Below are 20,293 nucleotides of genomic sequence, written 5' to 3' on the forward strand. Positions count from 1 at the left end.
CAATAAACAGTAGGAAAGACTTATAACTTAGCGGTTACACACACAGTTCTGGGTTTGAAACCTGTTTGTATCTTACTGAAAACTGTAGGACCTTAGATAAGTTGCTTAACTTCTGTAAAAGGGGCCGGGATATTATGCCCACCTCCTAGGGTTGTTGAAATAACAAATAACAATGTGTGAAAGATTTACACAGTCTCTAAGAAAAGCAAACTTAGAATTGCCATATGGGCCAGGCATGGTGGCTCATGCCTATAATGCCAACATTTTGAGAGGCTGAGGTGGGCGGATTGCTTGAGCCCAGGAGTTCAAGACCAGTCTGGGCAGCATAGTGAGACCCCCCCGCCTCTACAAAAAATACAAAAATTAGCCAGGCATCATGGCGTGTATCTGTGGTTCCAGCTACTTGGGAAGCTGAGGTGGGAGGATGGCTTGAGCCTGGGAGATGGAGGTTTCAGTGAGCCGAGATCACACCACTGCACTCCAGCCTGGGCGACTAAGGGAGACCCTGTCTGAAAAAAAAAAGGGTCGGGCCTGGTGGCTCACACCTGTAATCTCAGCACTTTGGGAGGTCGAGTCGGGTGGATCACGAGGTAAGCAGATCAAGACCATCCTGGCTAACATGGTGAAACCCCATCTCTACTAAAAATACAAAAAATTAGCTGGGCTTGGTGGCAAGTGACTGTAGTCCCAGCTACTCAGGAGGCTGAGGCAGGAGAATCACTTGAATCTGGGAGGTGGAGGTTGCAGTGAGTCGAGATCGCGCCACTGCACTCCAACCTGGGCGACAGAGCGAGACTGTCTCAGAAAAGCAAAACAAACAAACAAACAAACAAACAAAACGGCTGGGCGCAGTGGCTCACACTTGTAATCTCAGCACTTTGGGAGGCCGGCCAAGGCGGATGGATCACAAGTTCAGGAGTTCGAGACCAGCCTGCCCAATACAGTGAAATCCCATCTCTACTAAAAATACAAAAATTAGCTGGGTGTGGTGGTGGGCACCTGTAATCCCAGGTACTTGGGAGGCCAACTCAGGAGAATCGCTTGAACCTGAGAGGCAGAGGTTGCAGTGAGCCGTGATTGCACCGTTGCATTCCAGTCTGGGTGATAGAGCTAGACTCTGTCTCAAACAAAAAAGGTAAGTTTTATGTTATATCTATGTTACCATAATAATAAAAGATTTAAGAACAGGGCCTGGCAGTGAGCATGATGTGCTTATTAAATCACGGAAATCAGGGCTGGGTGTGGTGGCCCACGCCTGTAATCCTAGCAATTTGGGAGGCCAAGGCAGGTGGATCACTTGAAGTCAGAAGTTCAAAACCAGCCTGGCCAACATGGTGAAACCCTGTCTTAAAAAAAACAAAACAAAACAAAAAAAAAAACAAAAAAAAACACCAAAATCAGAGTAATTAAAACGGCATTGCTGGCCTGCGATTCTTAAAGGGACATGGAACACATTAGTCAGTCCCCACCTCAGGCCTAGCAGATAGTGGAGGCTCTAGAAATATTTGTTGATCTTTTGACTGCTTGAAACTCACGGTGCTAAGGCTGTGTGCAGTGGCTCATGCCTGTAAACCCAGCACGTTGGGAGGCTGAGGCAGGCGGATCACGAGGTCAGGAGTTCAAGACCAGACTGGCCAACATGGTGAAACCATGTCTCTACTAAAAAATACAAAAATTGGCTGGGCATGGTAGCTTGTGCCTGTAATCCCAGCTACTTGGGAGGCTGAGGTAGGAGAATTGCTTGAACCGGGACCGGGGAGGCAGAGGTTGCAGTGAGTCGAGATCTTGCCACTGCACTCCAGCATGGGCTACAGAGTGAGACTCCATCTCAAAAAAATAAAATATCACTGAAATCAGAGCAATTAAAACGGCATTGCTGGCCTACGATTCTTAAAGGGACACGGAACACATTAGTCAGTCCCCACCTCAGGCCTAGCAGATAGTGGAGGCTCTAGAAATATTTGTTGATCTTTTGACTGCTTGAAACTCACAGTGCTAAGGCTGGGTGCAGTGGCTCATGCCTGTATTCCCAGTACATTGGGAGGCCAAGGTGGGTGGATCACCTGAGGTCAGGAGTTCGAGACCAGCCTGGCCAACATGATGAAATCCCATCTCCACTAAAAATACAGAAATGAGCTACGCGTGATGGCGTGTGCCTCTAGTTCCAGCTACTGCAGGGGCTGATACAGGAGAATCCCTTGAACCTGGGAGGCAGAGGTTGTAGAGAGCAGAGATCGTACTACTGCACTCCAGTCTTGGCAACAGAGCGTGACTCTGTCTAAAAAAAACAAACAAAACAAAAAACTTGAGGTGCTTTCTTGCTTAGCAGCCAATGCCTCTGTCTACCACATGACCCGCCCTGTCCAAACACAGGGGAATTCACTTCCCTGGGGTCTTGTGAATGGGCCCCGGAGCCCAGGGTGCACAGCTGCCTCCAATTCTGCCAGTTAGCTTTGTGCCAGGCTGCTCCCTGGGCCTGGGGTGCACACCTTGGCTCACTCCAGCTTCCATCTAAACAGCTCCCGGCGGCCCGGAGCTCTTCTGGGAAAACATGTCTGGAATCCCCCATCCCTCCAGGCAGGGCAGCCAGAGTCTAGAATCAAGAGGGAATGGGACTGTTCTCTCTCAGGTGTCCCTGGGGTCTCCAGGTGTGACTGGCCTCTTCGGCTAGTGGCTGTAGCTTTTGGAAAGCTGCTGGCAGCTCATACTGGTTCCAAGGTCACCGCAGGGGTGAGGTGGAGGGAGACGCTGAATCCTAGGAAGAGGAATTCCATGCCACACATTTTGCTGTCCCCGGCATTCCCCCACCAGGCTCTCCTCTGGTGTCAGTCTAGGGTAGAAACAGCTGGCATCACTAACATCTGCAGGGCAAGCCTCCCTCATCAGGACCCCAGGGGAGGGGTGGCCCTGGCAGGAGATAAAGTGATAAACCCCGGCCACTGCCCTTGGCTCCAGTCCCTACCAGGGGGTGCCCGCAGTACTGCGGTCCTAGGACTGGGGAGTTTAAGGTCAAGGACAAGCTGCAGGCTTCCCCCGCTCCCTGCCATAGGGGCAGCCTGGAGAGGGCCCACCCCAACTGCACTGGGCCAGCTCAGGGGGCCTCCAAGCTGCCCTTGGCAGGTGCTGGGGTCCTCCCGTTCCCTGTTGGGGTGGGCCGTGGAGATGGAGGGTCTGGCCTGCATTGGGAAACATGCAGCGAGAGGGGCCTTGGCCCAGGAGCAGGCACCTGGTGGAAAGAAAGAAGACAGAGGCGCAGCGGCAAGTTTCTATACAGGAAGTCGGATTATACATTTTAGTAATGGGCAAGGGGATAGGGACGGGGGACAACAGTGCAGGGACCACAGGGAGAAGAAGAGGTCGAGAGCTGGGGTTTGGCATAAATCTTACAAAGTGTATAAAGAATCTGTGTTTCTCTACAATAACAAAAACCAAAGGCTACAAGAGCGGTTGTATATACAAAACATGGAGATATTGCTTCACTTGCAAACAGGTTCCAGACCAGAGGGGAAACGAGACAGAGGAGGGGGAGCGGGAGGGCCGAGAGGGCGCGCTGCGTGCAGGAGATGGGTGGGGGAAGAGGGTGACGGGCTTCTCCCTGCATCAATCAACAGGCGGAGGTGGGAGGCCTGTGCGAGCTGCTATGCGCGGAGGAGCGGATGGGTGCCGAGAGCCTGGGGGTTCCGCCTGCCCTGAACCCCGCTGCCTGGTTCTTCGGGCTTTGGCCTGCAGCAGGGTTCTGGTGGGGATGATGGGCTGGCTGGGTCACGCGGCCACAGAGGGAGAGAGGCAATCACTCCCTGGAGTCTGCCGAGGAAGAGAGAAGCCGGCACCATGCGCCCGTCCTTCTCACCTCTGGCCAGCCCTGTCCATCCTGCTGCCCTCCACCCAGCCAAGATGCCCGAGGGGACCCGAGTTGGGTGGGTGCAGCAAACCGGGGCTTCTAGCTTTTTCCCAGGCAGGACGGGGGTAGCACTGGCTCCTGTCCTTCCTGGGCCCCGGCCCGGCCATGCAGAGCTCACTGGGAGGGCTGGAGCGAGCCGGCCACAGAGAGACAGCAGGGAGGGGCCAGAGGACACAGTGGCAGGGGCGGACGGAGGCGCGGGGGGTCACAGGTTCTGGCAGCACTGCAACTTGTTGGGCTTCTGTCCATCCGTCGTGGGCGGCACGCTGATGTCCACCACGTTGTTCCCAGGGGACTCATCGTGGGCGGCGCGGTCTGCAATCTGTTTCTGTGACACGATGCGGTAGATCTCTGCCAAGGGGGCACAGGGGATGTCGGGTAAGCCAGTGTGTGCCCTGCCCGCCGAGGGGGCCCCTCCCTGCAGGACTCCAGAGCTCCTCTCCAGGCCCCCACAGTGCCCCCATCATATCAGGGGTAACAAGGACAGGGCTGCGCACCCAGCTGGGGCAGGACCCACATCTGGTCATAGCCAGCCCTGGCCTCTCGCTCCCTAAGACCAGAAGCACCCTTCTTCTTCAGAGGTAAACTCCCAGAAACCAAAGGGCTACAGGTCCCTGAGGCTACCCACCACCCTCAAGCGCCAAGAGTCAAGGTAGGACCCCTCTCCAGGAACTGGGACTGGGCGGGGGGGTGTCTCTGTGTCCCCAGTGCCAGCAAGGGCTAAAGCTTGTCTGACCCTGTGAAGTGTCCATGTGGGTAAGCAGGTTTAATAAACAAAGGTTAGGGGCGGTGGTGGAAAAAACATCAAACAAACAGGCCAGGTGCGGTGGCTCACACCTGCAATCCCAGCACTTTGGGAGGCCGAGGCAGGCAGATCACTTGAGCCCAGGGGTTCGAGACCAGCCTGGCCAACATGGTGAAACTGTCTCTACTAAAAATACAAAAATTAGCAGGACATGGTGGCGCACACCTGTAATCCCAGCACTTTGGGAGGCTGAGGCAGGAGGATCACAAGGTCAAGAGATAGAGACCATCCTGGCCAACATGATGAAACCCCATCTCTACTAAAAATACAAAAATTAGCTGGGTGTGGTGGCACGTGCCTGTAATCCCAGCTACTCAGGAGGCTAAAGCAGGAGAATTGCTTGAACCTGGGAGACGGAGGTTGCAATGAGCTGAGATTGAGCTACTACATTCCAGCCTGGGCAAAAGAGCAAGACTCCGTTCCCCCATGACAAAAAAAAAAAAAAAAAAAGCAAGCAAGCAAAAATCAAACAAACGAACAAAACAAGCGAAGGTTCAGAGTGTTCCGCCCTGCCTGGCTGGTGCCCTACCCACACCCATCCGGCCCCCGGGCCACCTGTGAGGATGTTCTTGAAGGCTTCTTCTACGTTAGTGGAATCCAAGGCCGAGGTTTCGATGAAGGACAAGTTGTTCTTTTCTGGAACAGAGAATAATGCCCAGGTGAGCGGGGAGGCGGGTGACGCTCCCACACGCTCTCAGGGACCTGGCTCACCCACCTGTCCCAGGACACGAGCCACTCCTCAGGGAAGGGACGTCAGGGCTGTGGCCGGGTCCCCACACTGAGGGGGTGTCCTGCCTTCCAGACACCTCCGATGCCTGCATCTCCATCTGCTCACCTGCGAAGGCGCGGGCCTCGTCAGTGGGCACAGCCCGCAGGTGGCGCAGGTCACTCTTGTTGCCCACCAGCATGATGACGATGTTGCTGTCTGCATGGTCCCGAAGCTCCTTCAGCCAGCGCTCCACGTTCTCGTAGGTCAGGTGCTTGGCGATGTCGTACACCAGCAGGGCGCCCACAGCGCCACGGTAGTACCTGCAGGGTCAGGGGCCCATGAGCTGCTCTGAAGAGGGACTGTGGGCAGTGGCGGCCTCCTGGGATAACAGCACACATCACGCCCAGGGCCAACCATTGTGGCCTCAAGGGAAGGGTATGTGTCTAGAGGCCCCAGCTCTGCTCCCTAGATCCAGCTCTGAAATGTGGGGGCCTGAGGAGGGAATGTGGGCGTTGGGGATAGAAGATACCATAAGGTCATCAAAAAAAGGGAAGAAGGGGCTAGGCGTGGCGGTTCATGCCTGTAATCCCAGCACTTTGGGAGGCTGAGGAGGGCAGATCACTTGAGGCTAGAAGTTTCAAACCAGCCTGGCCAACATGGTGAAACCCTGTCTATGCTAGAAAAATACAAAAATTAGCCAAGTGTGGTGGTACGTGCCTGTAATCCCAGATACTCGGGAAGCTAAGTGGGAGGATCACTTGAGCCTGGGAGGCAGAGGTTTCAGTGAGCCAAGAGCACACCACTGCACTCCAGCCTGGGAGACAGAGCAAGACCCGTCTTTAAAAAAAAAAAAAAAGCTAGGGAGAAGGAAACTGCAGCTGTGCGGAGAAAAGGCCACTGCCTACCATGCAGGGCCAGGCTCAGCCCACTGAGGAGACAGACACCTAATCTCAGCACTTTTGGAGGCTGAGGTGGGAGAATCGCTTGAACTCAGGAGGAGTTCAAGGCTGAAGTGAGCTATGATCGCACCACTGCACTCCAACGTGGGCAACAGCGAGACCCTGTCTTTCAAAAAAATAAGGCCGGGCATGGTGGCTCACACCTGTAATCCCAGCACTTTGGGAGGCTGAAGTGGGTGGATCACAAGGTCAGGAGTTCAAGACCATCCTGGCCAATATGGTCACTACTAAAAATACAAAAATTAGCCAGGCGTGGTGGCAGGCGCCTGTAATACCAGCTACTCAGGAGGCTGAGGCAGGAGAATCGCTTGATCCAGGGAGGCGGAGGTTGCAGTGAGCCGAGATCACGCCACTGCACTCCAGCCCAGCTGACAGAGCAAGTCTCCATCTCAAAATAAAATAAATAAACAAACAAATATATTAAAATAATATAAGCCAGGCATGGTGGTGCACGCCTGTAGCCCCAGCTACTCAGGAGGCTGAGGCAGGAGGATCGCTTGAGCCTGGGAGATCAAGGGTACAGTGATCTGCGATTGTGGCACTGCACTCCAGCCTGGGCGACACAGCAAGACTCTGTCTGCCTCAAAAAAAGAGATGGGCCGGGCGCGGTGGCTCACGCCTGTAATCCCAGCACTTTGGGAGGCCGAGGAGGGTGGATCACGAGGTCAAGAGATCGAGACCATCCCGGTCAACATGGTGAAACCCCGTCTCTACTAAAAATACAAAAAATTAACTGGGCATGGTGGCACGTGCCTGTAATTCCAGCTACTCAGGAGGCTGAGGCAGGAGAATTGCCTGAACCCAGGAGGCGGAGGTTGCGGTGAGCCTAGATCGCGCCATTGCACTCCAACCTGGGTAACAAGAGCAAAACTCTGTCTCAAAAAAAAAAAAAAAAAAAAAAGAGGAGATGACAGATAGACAGATGCACCCAAGGGATGAAGATGGGAGCCGAGGACCTCGAGGTGCCGGAGAGACCATGGTGGTGGGAATGGCTGGGGGCTTGGGAGGGGTCCTGAAAAAGGCAGCTGAGTGGGTCCTGATGTCTGGGAGGCCTTTGTGGGGAAGTGGGGCCTGGGCAGGAGGACAGGAGGGGTGTGGGACAAGGTGTGAGTCCCAGCAGAGGGGAGCTGACTGGGCAGAGGCAGTGGCAAGGTGGAGTGGCTGGAGCCAGATCCTCACTGCACCCAGTACCAAGATACCCGCCGTGTGGCCAAGGCTGGGCGCTGGTCTGCCTCAGGGTGCTACAGTGCATGGCTAGGGTGTTCTTCCAGCCTCACTCCTTGCTCTTGGGGCATGCTCTCCCCTTCTCCTGCCCAACTCCTACACATTCTTCCAAGCCCACGTGCCGCCTGCCCACGCCCCCGCATCTCAGCGTCCCTGCCCAGGCTGCTGACACGCACGCGGATGTGATGGCACGGTAGCGCTCCTGGCCCGCGGTGTCCCAGATCTGCGCCTTGATGGTCTTGCCGTCCACCTGGATGCTGCGGGTGGCAAACTCCACGCCAATGGTGCTCTTGCTCTCCAGGTTGAACTCGTTGCGGGTGAAGCGGGACAGCAGGTTGCTCTTGCCCACGCCCGAGTCCCCGATGAGCACCACTGGGCGGGGAGGTGAGGTTCTGTGAGTCCCCATGCTCCACCCACGACCACCCTCAGAACCTCCCCACAGACTCCCTGAGTGCTGCACCAACGCAGCAGCTAATGGTGTGGAGGAGTCGGAGGTGCCTGGAGCTGGGAACCTGCAGGCACCATGCTAAGTAGTGCAGAAGCAAAGAGAGGTTCCTGCCTTCCAGAACAGCCACTGCAGTTAACACAACACCTGCCTCTCTCTCGTCCTCAGAGCAGGTCTGTCCCAGGTGGATCATGGGGACCTAGGCAGCCAGGCAGGCAGGGCGGCCCGAGATCCATCAACCCTGAGCCTCCACCTGCAGCCTGGTGGCTGGGCAGCCAGACACGGCTTGAGAAGGCTCCTGAGCCAGGTGACCTTGGGCAAGTCACTTCACCTCTGCACTGCTTTTTCCAAATGTGTGAACAGGGAAGCAGTCACAGGAGGAGGAAATCAGAGCAGGCATGGCCAGGCACGGTGGATCCCGCCTGTCATCCCAGCACTTTGAGAGGCCAAGGCAGGCGGATCACTTGAGGTCAGGAGTTTGAGACCAGCCTGGCCAACATGGTGAAACCCCATCTCTATATAAGAAATACAAAAGTTAGCCCGGCGTGGTGGTGGGTGCCTATAGCCCCAGCTATACAGGAGGCTGCGGTGGGAGAATCACTTGAGCCCAGGAGGTGGAGGTTGCAGTGAGCTGAGATTATACCACTGTACTCCAACCTGGGCAACAGAGTTTCTGTCTCCCCCACCCACAAAAAAAAGAGCAGGCATCGCGCAGGAAGGGACACGAATGGGCAGTCGTCATGGTTGTTGTGGTTTCTGGTCAGGGCTTGGGAAGGGTCACTGCTACAGATGGTAAGTGACAGGACATGAGGCACTCCCCCCACCCCAACCCCCACACCCCCCTGGTGCAGCAAACCCACAACCAGCTTTGGCACACTCACATCCAGCTGAGTGAGGAACAGGAATGTGCCTGGAGGCCGCAGCCTTGAAGAAAGAGCCTGCAGCCACCTCCCACCACCCCTGCCCCAGGGTCAGGTCCCCTGCTGAGCTGCAGGGAGCTCCAGCCAAGGCCATGTCCTTGTTCACGGGGCAGTCCACGCGTGTGCACGGCTCCTCACGGGCTCCAACACAGGTATGCATTGTCCCAGAAGGCGGGTGCGCAGCAGAATAGCTTGGCAAGATGCAAATCCCGGCCCAGAAGGGAGTCAGCGCAGCGTGGATGGGAGGGAGATAAGGATTGGTGGGCAACAGCTCCCAGGGAAAGGGAGCCTGAGCCCAGTCAACACGGGGTGAGCAGCAGGCCGTCTCATGCTGGCCAGGGGGCACCAGGAGCGTGTTCCCTAGGCAGAGCAGGTGCCAGCTGGTCAGGCCGGGGGTGACCCGCCCTGTAAAGTGTTTCCTGTCCCAGGCATGGAAGCACTGTCCCTAGGGGCCCAGCTGCCCCAGGCTCTGAGGTGGGGCCTGGGTGGCCTGCCCCCAGACGCAGAACATACCATGTGGAGGAGATTTGTGTGTGCACACCCGAATACAGCCAACCAGATGAGTTCCCAGCCAGAAGCCCCGTGGACCCCCAAGCATGGGGCTTGGGCCCTGGCACCTGAAGGTGGGTTGGCCCAGTGGCTTGGTCACCCCTGGTCCCAAGGAGTTGGGGGGCATCCAATGAGGATGATGCTTCCTCATCCGGGCAGAGATGGGCATGGCTGGCCCTCCTGAGCTTGGGTAGGTGCTGGCAGTCAGGCTGAGCCCTGGCTGACCTACCTGGGACCCCTGCCACACTGAGGGAGCAGAGTCTGGAACCCAACAGGCAGCCCTGTTCTGTCCTTCCCCTTGCCACACTGTGGGGCTGTATCTATATACTTGAAATTCTCCCTCTAGAAAACATTCTCTCTTGACCCCACTTCCTGCTCTGGGCACTGCCTGATTCTCTCCTCTTCAGACTCCGAACCCCCAAGAAGGTGTCATCTACACTCAGTCATTCCACCTCCTATCCCCTCAGTCCTAGAACTCAAACCAAGCATGCTTTCGCCCCCATAGTCAGTGTCAGCCTCAGCACCCCCCGGGCCCACACCACAGGCACCCAGCGGCTTTCCCTCCTTCCCTGCCTTCAGGTGTCCCCTGACTCCCCACCTCGCAGCCACTCCCACTACACCTTCGAGCATCAGGGAGCCCCAGGACAGGTATCTCTGTCCGCACCCACTCCCCAGGTGACCCTATCCAGGCTCATGGCTGTAAACACCGGCCTTGGGCTGGCAACTCCTACATTATCACTCTCCCTAGAAGGCCAGACTGCCATGCCCACTGCCTCCTTCATATCTCTTCGAGGTCCCAGGCCCCTCATACCCAGCCTGGGTTCTTTCCTTCCCAACTCACTGCTGTGCTCACTGTCCTACTCCAACCCCAGCACGTGGCTCACACCTGTAATCCCAGCACTTGAGGAGGCTGAGGCAAGCAGATCATTTGAGGTCAAGAGTTTGAGACCAGCCTGACTAACATGGTAAAACCCCATCTCTATGAAAAATACAAAAATTAGCCAGGCGTGGTGGCAGGCATCTCTAGTCTCAGCTACTCAGGAGGCTGAGGCAGGAGAATCATTTGAACCTGGGAGGCGGAGCTTGCAGTGAGCCAGGATTGTGCCACTGCACTCCGAGCTGGGCAACACAGCAAGACTCCATCTCAAAAAATAAAAAGAGAGAGAAGGAAAGAGGTGGAATGAACGTGGCTGTGTGGCCCTGGGCCTCCCAACCAAGTCAATAGGAATGAAAAAATGGGCTCCCAGGCCACAGGGGGCAGGCTAGACTCACCATGGGGACCCCCAGTCACACGACCAAACTTAACCTCTTTCCACGGCAGCTACAGGAGCCTGGCCAAGGCCGAGGAAGTCAGCTCTGTTCTCACATCCTCAGGAACCAAGACAGGAAACTCGGGCCCTGCCTGGGTATCCCCCCAACACCCTCATTCCCTTACCAGCCTTGCCCCAGTTATACGACATCAGGGGCTCCTCAGCCCATCAGTTTTCTTTCTTTTTTTTTTTGAGACTGAATCTCCTTCACTCAGGCTGGAGTGCACTGACACCATCTCGGCTCACTGCAACCTCCGCCTCCTGAGTTCAAGAGATCCTCCTGCCTCAGCCTCCCAAGTAGCTGGGATTACAGGTGCTCACCACCATGCCTGGCTAATTTTTGCATTTTTAGTAGAGATGGGGTTTCGCCATGTTTGCCAGGGTGGTCTTGAACTCCTGACCTCAAGTGAACCACCCGCCTCAGCCTCCCAAAGTTCTGGGATTCCAGGCATGAGCCATAGCACCCGGCTCCATCAGCTTTGCCCTAACCTGGCCAACACTCTCGAGCACCTTGGCAAGGCTGGGTCGCCAGTGCTTTGCAGGCCTCGGCTGACATTCTCAGGGCTGCCCTAGAGACAGATGTAAACATTGTCATTCTCCCTGAACAGCTGGGGACACTCAACCCAGAGTGACCAGGTCAGAGCAAGGGAGAAACAGCCACTGAACAGGTAAATGGCAGGCCAGGTGTGGTGGTTCACGCTTGTAATCCCAGCACTTTGGGAGGCTGAGGTGGGCGGATCACTTGAGCTCAGGAGTTTGAGACCAGCCTGGACAACATAGTGAAACCCCATCTCTACTAAAAATACAAAAATTAGCCAGGCATGGTGGCAGCAGGAGCCTGTCGTCCCAGCTACTCGGGAGGCTGAGGCAGGAGAATCACTTGAACTCGGGAGGTGGAGGTTGCAGTGAGCCGAGACTAAGCCACTGTGCTCCAGCCTGGGCAGCAAAACAGGTAAATGGCAGAGAGGCTGAGCTGCCCAGCCAGTCCCTGGCACTGGGTGCCTGATGCAGAGAGGTGGCCAGCGGGGCAGGTCCAGTATGCAGGCTGGGAATGAAAACGTCATTGTCTAGCACACAAGCAATCTGTTGTCTTGGAGAAATAAAGAGCCCTTGAGGACACAGATCCCAGCATTGCCACAGAAGTTGGTGGCTTCACTGGCTGGGAAGCATCCCCCTTCCCCAGACATGCCACTTGGCTGACAGAGCAGGCAAGCTCAGTTGGCAAAAACAAAGAGCTGGCACTTCTGAGAAGTCCTGGGTATCCTGGCCTGCCCCATGACAATGTGGCTGCCCTGGGGCCCAGACCCTAATGCTCAGGCTGACTGAGGGGTCCTTCAGGGGAATGGTGCCCCATTCCGGGCAGAGCCTGGTGGAGCCAAGCAATGCCTCAGTCTTCCTCTGGAAAGCTGGTCCTAAGCATTAGGCCTCAGGGAGCAGATACAGGGGGGCACTCTTGTCTCAGTTCTTCTCTGGGGAAGTATCCAAAGCCAGGGCACAGGAGGGGCCCCCATTCTAAGCGGAGAAGATGGTATTTTGGGTCCCCAAAACAGCAACCAGAACAGTGGCCCGCTGCGGGGCTTTATTGAGGCTCGAGGGCTGGGAACTGCCTCGGGAACCTCAGCAGAGAAAGGGAAGCACCAGCCAGGTCTGTTCCCTGGAGACAGCGGCCACCTTCTCCTTGGGCAGGGGAGGGGTGGACAAAACCCAAGGCACAGGACCTGGGGCAGCTGCAGCCCATTTTCCCCATGACCCATGTCCTCCAGGGCCAGGTGAGTCCTGATTGGTCAGGGGCTCTGGGATAGGGGAAGGGCTCTTGGAGGGCCTCAGTGGCCCTTGGGGACACAGCTGCACCCAAGGTGGAACCCACAGTCCCAAGTCCATCAGAGGAGAAACCTGGGGTGCCCAAGGCAATTAGTGGCAGGCTGTGAAAATGGCCCGTGGCTAAAGGAGAAAATGTTAGGAGGATAAATGTGAGGTTTTATAATTAGTACAAATCAACAGTGTCATTCCTGGGGGAATGGGGGAGAATGTTCACAGAGGAAAAACAAATGGCACATGGGGCATCACCCAGGGGATCTGCTGAGGTCAAGGAGCCAGTGCGTGATGTGGCCACCAAAATATACAAGGCAGGGGTAAGGCACAGTGGCTCATGCCTGTAATCCCAGCACTTTGGGAGGCCAAGGCAGGTGGATCACAAGGTGAGGAGTTCAAGACCAGCCTGACCAACATGGTGAAACACCATCTCTACTAAAAATACAAAAATTAGCCAGGCGTCGTGGCGCTTAATCCCAGCTACTCAGGAGGCTGAGACAGGAGATAATCACTTGAACTGGGGAGGTGGAGGTTGCAATGAGCAGAGATCACGCCACTGCACTCCAACCTGGGGCGACAGAGTGAGACTCCATCTCAAAAAAGAAAGAAAAAGAAAGAACACAAATATTGAGAGAGAACAGAGAAGGCCCTCTGATGAGGCACAGCTGTGAAGGTGAGACAGCAGATGAGCAGTCTGGGAAACGCTGACCTTGTGGGTTAGATTTTTGCTACCAACTGGCTTGAGGTCAGCAGAGCATCTGCTAGACTCAGTAAAAGGAGGCCAGCGGGGAGGGCAGTGGGGCAGACACACCCCTGCCCCCTACTGCCCGCCTGATGCATGCCAGCTGCTGCAGAAGCTGGATCAGTGTTTCCAGGAAGCAGTCTCTGCAGATGAGTCCCGGGAACGGCACAGCCTCTCCATTGCTCCTGACCCACTAACTGTTCTGCTGGGAACACACTTCAAGGAAATAACCCAAAGGGCAAAATCATGACTTGGGCAAACACTCGGAGCTGGGTCATTGAAAACAGCAAAGGGGCGAAAATAACAAGCAGCGACGACTGCAGAAAACTGGATGGGGCAAGTGGGGAGCAACACCCCTTCCCCAGCAGTGCCACGTCTGGGTGGGTGTCCAGCTAGGACCTGGGAGCAGCTGCTTCAGGGTGGGCTGAGTGGAGATAGCACCTGCTCGGCCAGACCCAAAGTCTAGTCCCCCTGTCACCAGATGGCCCTGCAGATCCCCAGTCTCCAAAACCCTTCCTCCTGCCATGAGGGCAAGACCTTGGGGCTGGCACCTGCTGACCACAGAACATCACCCACTGGTGACAGTATCAACCTGTGTGCAGCTGCCAGAGCCCTCAGCGCTGCGGGATGACCCTAGGCTGTTGCATAGACACTTCCTCTCCCTCTGCACAGAAGCCCTCTGCCACATGGACATCCCAGGTGGGGAGACCTCCCCCGCCATTTCCCACAATCCCAAGATGCTGGATGAGACCAGACACAAGGCCCAGCCACGCCTGGTACAGGCCACAGAGCACGTTCAGAGGGATGGCCCAGCGAGGTAAAGATACCAACAGCTGGCGTGAGATGCAGACCCTCATAGAGCAGGCCGCAGGGCCAAGGCACCTTGGTCCAGGGGTTAGCCCTCAAGGGCTGCCACTGTCAGCCAGTGAGCCCAGCAATGAGGGCAGAGGACCAGGCCAAAGTCTAGCTAGGCACAGAAGGCTCAGCTGAGAAGGACTCCAGCTTCCTACAGCTGGAGGAAACTCACCCCCCCGCTGTCTCCAAACGGGCAATGGCTGCCTGATCTACCTAGGCCTTATTTGATGCTCCTAGAGCCCCCTCAGTCCTTGGGGCGGGGAAGACCCTCCAGCAGGCTGGCTGGGGCCCTGGCCATCAGTGCGCACATGTTGGAAGAAGGTGGTCTGACAACTGCAAGTCCCCGATGCTGGCCACAAGCACCCTAAGACAAAGTGGTAAGGCCCACAGGTCGCCTGGCTCAATCGAGCTCCAACACTTATAAACTGTGTCTTTGTCACTCTGGGCCTCAGTTTCCAAATGTATAAAAAGAGAGGCTGGTTATTATCAACCTCGAAGGGCTGCAGTGAGGATTTAAATGAGTTCATTCACGTAAAGTGCTCAGAAAAGTGCAGGTACTGGCTTAACGCTGTTGAGAGTTCTGAGTGAAGAGATGGAATTCTCGCTGCACACAAGGGTACCTCTCCACTCAATCCCGGCTCTGCACCCCAATCCAAGGCTCCTGCCCCCATATACCTCACTACCAGGCCCTCATCTCGACCCACCCCCATTGTCTGCCCCGCCTCTCCCGGGCCCCGCCCCAAACACGCTGCCCCAATCAGGACTAGCTTCGTGAGAGTCCCGACCCCATTTTACCAGGCCAAACCCCCTATTGGTCACGCCCATCACGTTTTAGCCCCCGCCTCTAAAAACCCCGCCCCCATCCCGAATCACGCTTTTAACCCAGACCGGCCCGCCAAATCCCGAGAAGGTCCCACCCCCCCAGAGGCCCCGCCCCTAAAGGCCTCTCCCACCGCTCCGGGCCCCACCCCCTCTAGGCCCCGGCCCCGCCCTGGCACATCCTGGGTCCCCCAGGTCTCTCTGTGCCGCCGGCTCCGCATGGCCGCGCACGCGAGCCCGAAGCTGATGGAGCCCGGTTGGCCCCGGCTTTCCCAGCTGCCTGACCCGCCGGGCCCCAAGCCCTGGGCACCGACTGGGCCCAGCGGCCTGGAGCGCGGCCTTGGCCCGTCTGCCCGTCGCCTCGCCGCCACTCCCTCGCCTGCCTCTGCCCCACCGGCCTCACCTTTGAATAGGTAGTCGTACTCGTCGTCCCGAGTCCCCATTGTCCTGGCGCTTCCGGCGGGATCGGCGACTCCGCAGCCCCACCACAAACACCCGACGGGGGCGGAGCCGGCGCCGCGCAGAGCGGCCCTGGGATGGCCTATCAGCAGCGGGTGGAGTAGCGACTGGCACCCAGCTGAGCCAATCAGAGACGGAAATAGTGCTCCGGGGGGTGGGCGCCGCTTGATATCCACCCTCCTCTCTCTCGGTGTCCTGGAGAAAGGCGGAAGGAATGCGGACCTTACTGAAGTGACGGCCGCGCTAGCCTATCAAAGGTGAGCGTAAGTGGGCGGGGCGGAAGACTGCAGGGATGAAATGGATTGACGGAGCAACTAACCAATGAGCGGCTTGATTGGGCACGTATCCGACTATCAGAGGACCTGTGCGGGAAGGGAAATGGGGCTACGTCCAGGTGATGCTACGATGTTTAACGTTCCGATGACGTCATAGATCAGCGCTCTGAGCCTTGGCCTCGCCCCTCCAAGCCCAAAAATGATCATTTCCGGGGACCTCAGTGCTGGGTCCCCTCTCTCGTTTGCGGTTTCCATCTCTATATAGAGACGCATTAGGTTATCCCTCTGTGCCTCAGTTTCCTCCCCTGTAAACTGAAGAAACCCGTCTCATGGAATGTTTTGAGAATAACCAGATCATTTCCTTAAATACAGAGTGAATCAACCGTCCAGTTTTTGCTATTCTTTAATAAATACTTATAAATCCTTATTGGGCATCAGGTGCTCTCCAACAGGACCTCCTGCTCCTCTCTGTCCCATATTTTACCCATAGGTAAAACATAAATATAAGTAATATATAAAATAAACACATACTGTATCGTCAGGTAGCAATAGTGATAGGATTTATCACTACCTGACGATACAGTATGTGTTTATTTTATATATTTAGGGTGTACAGCCTGCTGTTTTGATATACATGTACACAGTGAAATAATTATGACAGTTAAGCAATTAACCTATCCATTGCCATCCATAATTGTGTGTGTAGTGAGAGTATCTAAAATCTACTTTCTTGACAAATTTTCAATAAACAATGATGCAATATTATTATGATTTTTGAGACAGTTTTGCTCTTGTTGCCCAGGCTGGAGTGCAATGGAGCGATCTCGGCTCACTGCAAATCCACCTCCCGAGTTCAAGCGATACTCCTGCCTCAGCCTCCTGAATAGCTGGGATTACAGGCATGCGCCACCACGCCCAGCTAATTTTAGTAGAGACAGGGTTTCTCCATGTTGGTCAGGCTGGTCTCGAACTCCTGATATCAGGTGATCCACCCATCTCGGCCTCCCAAAGTGCTGGAATTACAGGTGTGAGCCACTGTGCCCGGCCCAAAATGCAATATTATTAACATAAAGTATACATTGCTTTTTTTTGGCCAGCTGGGGTAGCTCATGCTTGTAAACATGCACTTTGGGGAGGCTGAGGTCGGAAGATCACTTAAGGCCAGGAGCTAAGACCAGCCTGGGCAACGTGTCAAAACCCAGTCTCTTCAAAAAAAAAAAAAAAAAAAAATCAAGGAAGGTCTAACAGGCAAAATAAATAAATAAAAATAAAAATAAATTAGCCAGGTGTGGTGCTGCATGCCTTGGTCCCAGATACTTCGGAGGCCGAGGTGGAAGGATTGTTTGAGCTGGGAGGTCGAGGCTGCAGTGAATCATGATCACCCCACTGCACTCCAACTTGGGCAACAGAGCAAGACCCTGTCTAAAACAAAACAAAACAAAAAAAACCATGGCTTTCTTGATCCATTGATCTGTTTGTTTTTTGTCCTCGGTTAACAGCATATCAGCCTCATGAGGTCAGGGACTGTATCTGTCCTCATCACTGCTGTAACTTCCCCAGTGCTGAATAAATATGTTTATACAGTGGGGAATAAGCACACAGCCGATGTGCTGGCCATTAGAGCAGTCACTATTACTGCCTCTTGAATCTTCATCCCCTCTTGAATCTCATTGGGCATCTGTCAAAAAACAAAATCACAACACATTTAGTTTAAAGGGTTTACTTGATTTCATTTGCAATTCTACAGTCGGGCAACACTGCATTTCACAAAATGAAACTACTTTTCCCAGGAGCTGAGCAGGCAGGTTGGTTTTACAGGCAGGAAAAGGGCCAAGGAAGCAGAAACAGAAAATAAAATGTAGAGGCAGGGTGCAGTGGCTCACGTCTGTAATCCCAGCACTTTGGGAGGCCCAGGTGGGTGGATCACCTGAGGTCAGGAGTTTCAGACCAGCCTGACCAACATGGTGAAACCCTATCTCTACTAAAAATACAAAAAAATTAGCCAGGTGCAGTGGTGGGTGCCTGTAATCCCAGCTACTCAGGAGGTTGAGGCAGGAGAATCTCTTGAACCCAGGAGGCAGAGGTTGTAGTGAGCTGAGATTGCACCACTGCACTCCAGTCTGGGTAAGAAGAGCAGAACTCCAACTTAAAAAAACAAACAAACATGGATTGGTCATTTTAAAGTTTCCTTTTTTTTTGGAGTCTGAGTCTTGCTCTGTCACCCAGGCTGGAGTGCAGTGGTGCAATCATAGCTCACTGCAGCCTCAACTTCCTGGGCTCAAGCAGTCCGCCCACCTCAGCCTTTTGAGGAGCTAAGATCACAGGCATGTGCCACCATGCCCAGCTAATTTTTCTGCAGAGACAGGGTCTTGCCATGTTGCCCAGGCTAGATTTGAACTCCTGAGCTCAAGTGATCCTCCTGCCTTGACCTCCCAAAGTGCTGGGATTACAGGCATGAGCCACCACTGCACTGAGCCCAAAGTTACTTTTCTTGTAAAGCTTAAAGCAGAGAGGACTTCCTTATCATGCTAGCTAAAACTGACCTGGCTGGAGATTTGGCTATCTTACCTCTTTCTCCTGATTTCTTAGAAGGTCAAATAAACAACTTAGTTTCAGTTTGCTCATGTAGGACTTTAGCATGAGTGACTCCATTTTGTTTTAGTTTGTTGGGCCTGGTGTAGGAGGTCAGTCCAAAATAATGGCCTCCTATAAGTTTTGTGTAACACATCCCATAAACACTTTTGACTCCTTCCCCATATCCACTCCCTGTCTTGTGTCTCCATCTCTCCTTCCCTCCCTCCCATTGAAGTCAGAGGTCATGGATTTCTCTCTCCTCATATTCTCCTCTCTGCCTCCCACCCTTTGCCTCTCTCCCTTTACCTCCCTCAATTGCCTTATTCTGTCTCTCCTCCCTCTGAAATTTCTCTTGATTTTTGTTTATTTGTTTGTTTTTGAAGCAGGGTTTTGCTCTGTTGCCCAGGATAGAGCTCAGTAGCACAATCTCAGCTCAAGGCAACCTCCACCCTCTGGGTTCAAGCTATTCTTCTCATGCCTCAGCCTCCCAAATAGCCAGAATTACAGGCATGCACAACCACGCCCAGCTAATTTTTGTATTTTTATTAGAGACAGGGTTTCTCAATGTTGGCCAGGCTGGTCTGCAACTCCTGGCCCAAGTGATCCCCCTACCTTGGCTTCCCAAAGTGCTGGCTTTACAGGCATGAGCCAACAAGCCTGGCCCTGATTCTGATCACTTCTTACCCCCTTTACTACCACCACCTGATCCTGACGCCCATTCTCACTCCCTGAACCAGAGCTGCTGTGTCCTCCTTTGTCCACAGTAGTCGGAGGGAATTTTTTTCTTTGTTTTTAGAGACAGGGTCTCTGTTGCCCGGTGCATTCATGACTCACTGCAGCCTCAATCTCCTGCGCTCAAGTGATCCTCCTGCCTCTGCCTCCCGAGTAGCCAGGACCACAAGTGTGTGCCACCATGCCCGGCTAATTTTTCTCTTTTTGTGTAGAGATATGGTCTTACTATGTTGCCCAGGCTGGTCTCAAACTCCTGGGCTCAAGTAATCCTCCCATCTCGGCCTCCCAGAGTGCTGGATTATAAATCTGAGCCATCATACTCAGCCTGAGGGAGCTTTTAAAAACATAAGTCGGCCGGGCGCGGTGGCTTACGCCTGTAATCCCAGCACTTTGGGAGCCCGAGGCGGATGGATCATGAGGTCAAGAGATCGAGACCATCCTGGTCAGCATGGTGACACCCTGTCTACTAAAAATACAAAAAATTAACTGGGCACGGTGGCGTGTGCCTGTAATCCCAGCTACTCAGGAGGCTGAGGCAGGAGAATTGCCTGAACCCAGGAGGCGGAGGTTGCAGTGAGCCAAGATCGCGCCATTGCACTCCAGCCTGGGTAACAAGAGTGAAACTCCATCTCAAAAAAAAAAAAAGTCAGACTATGTTACTCCTTGTTTAAAAGCTTTTCTTTTTTTTGAGATGGAGTTTCCCTCTTGTTGCCAAGGCTGGAGTGCAGTGGCGTAATCTCGTCTCAATGCAACCTCCGCCTCCTAGCTTCAAGCGATTCTCCTGCCTTAGCCTCCCGAGTAGCTGGAATTACAGGCATGCGCCACCATGCCCAGCTAATTTTTTGTATTTTTAGTAGAGACAGATTTTCACCATGTTGGCCAGGCTGGTCTTGAACTCCTGACCTTGTGATCCACCTGCCTCAGCCTCCCAAAGTGTTGGGATTACAGGCACGAGTCACCGTGCCCAGCCTTTTTAAAAATTTACTGTAGGCCAGGTTCGGCAGCTCATGCCTGTAATCCTAGCACTTTGTGAGTCCGAGGCGGTTGGATCAACTGAGGTCAAGAGTTCCAGCCAGCCTGGCCAACATGGTGAAACCCTGTCTCTACTAAAAAAAAGAAAAAAGTTTACTGTAGAGATAAGGTCTTGCTGTGTTGCTTAGGCTGGTCTCAAACTCCAAGATCTTCCAGCCTCAGCCTCCCAAA

The 20,293-nt window shown here is 54.4% G+C and overlaps 1 protein-coding gene across 1 annotated transcript; it reads right to left on the reverse strand.

The window, feature by feature from the left end:
• Positions 1-3,258: 3,258 nt before the first annotated feature.
• On the reverse strand, positions 3,259-15,550 carry RAB11B (RAB11B, member RAS oncogene family). Its single transcript, XM_012436191.3, has 5 exons — positions 15,454-15,550; positions 7,775-7,970; positions 5,542-5,735; positions 5,262-5,342; positions 3,259-4,252 (listed from the first exon to the last, which is right to left on the reverse strand). Exons 1-5 carry the CDS (start codon positions 15,491-15,493, stop codon positions 4,107-4,109), a joined length of 657 nt encoding a protein of 218 aa, XP_012291614.1. The 5' UTR covers positions 15,494-15,550; the 3' UTR covers positions 3,259-4,106.
• Positions 15,551-20,293: the final 4,743 nt, after the last annotated feature.

Source organism: Aotus nancymaae, unplaced genomic scaffold (genome assembly GCF_030222135.1).
Source record: "Aotus nancymaae isolate 86718 unplaced genomic scaffold, 86718_ANA_hifiasm-v0.15.2.pri h1tg000028l, whole genome shotgun sequence".
NCBI lineage: Eukaryota > Metazoa > Chordata > Mammalia > Primates > Aotidae > Aotus > Aotus nancymaae.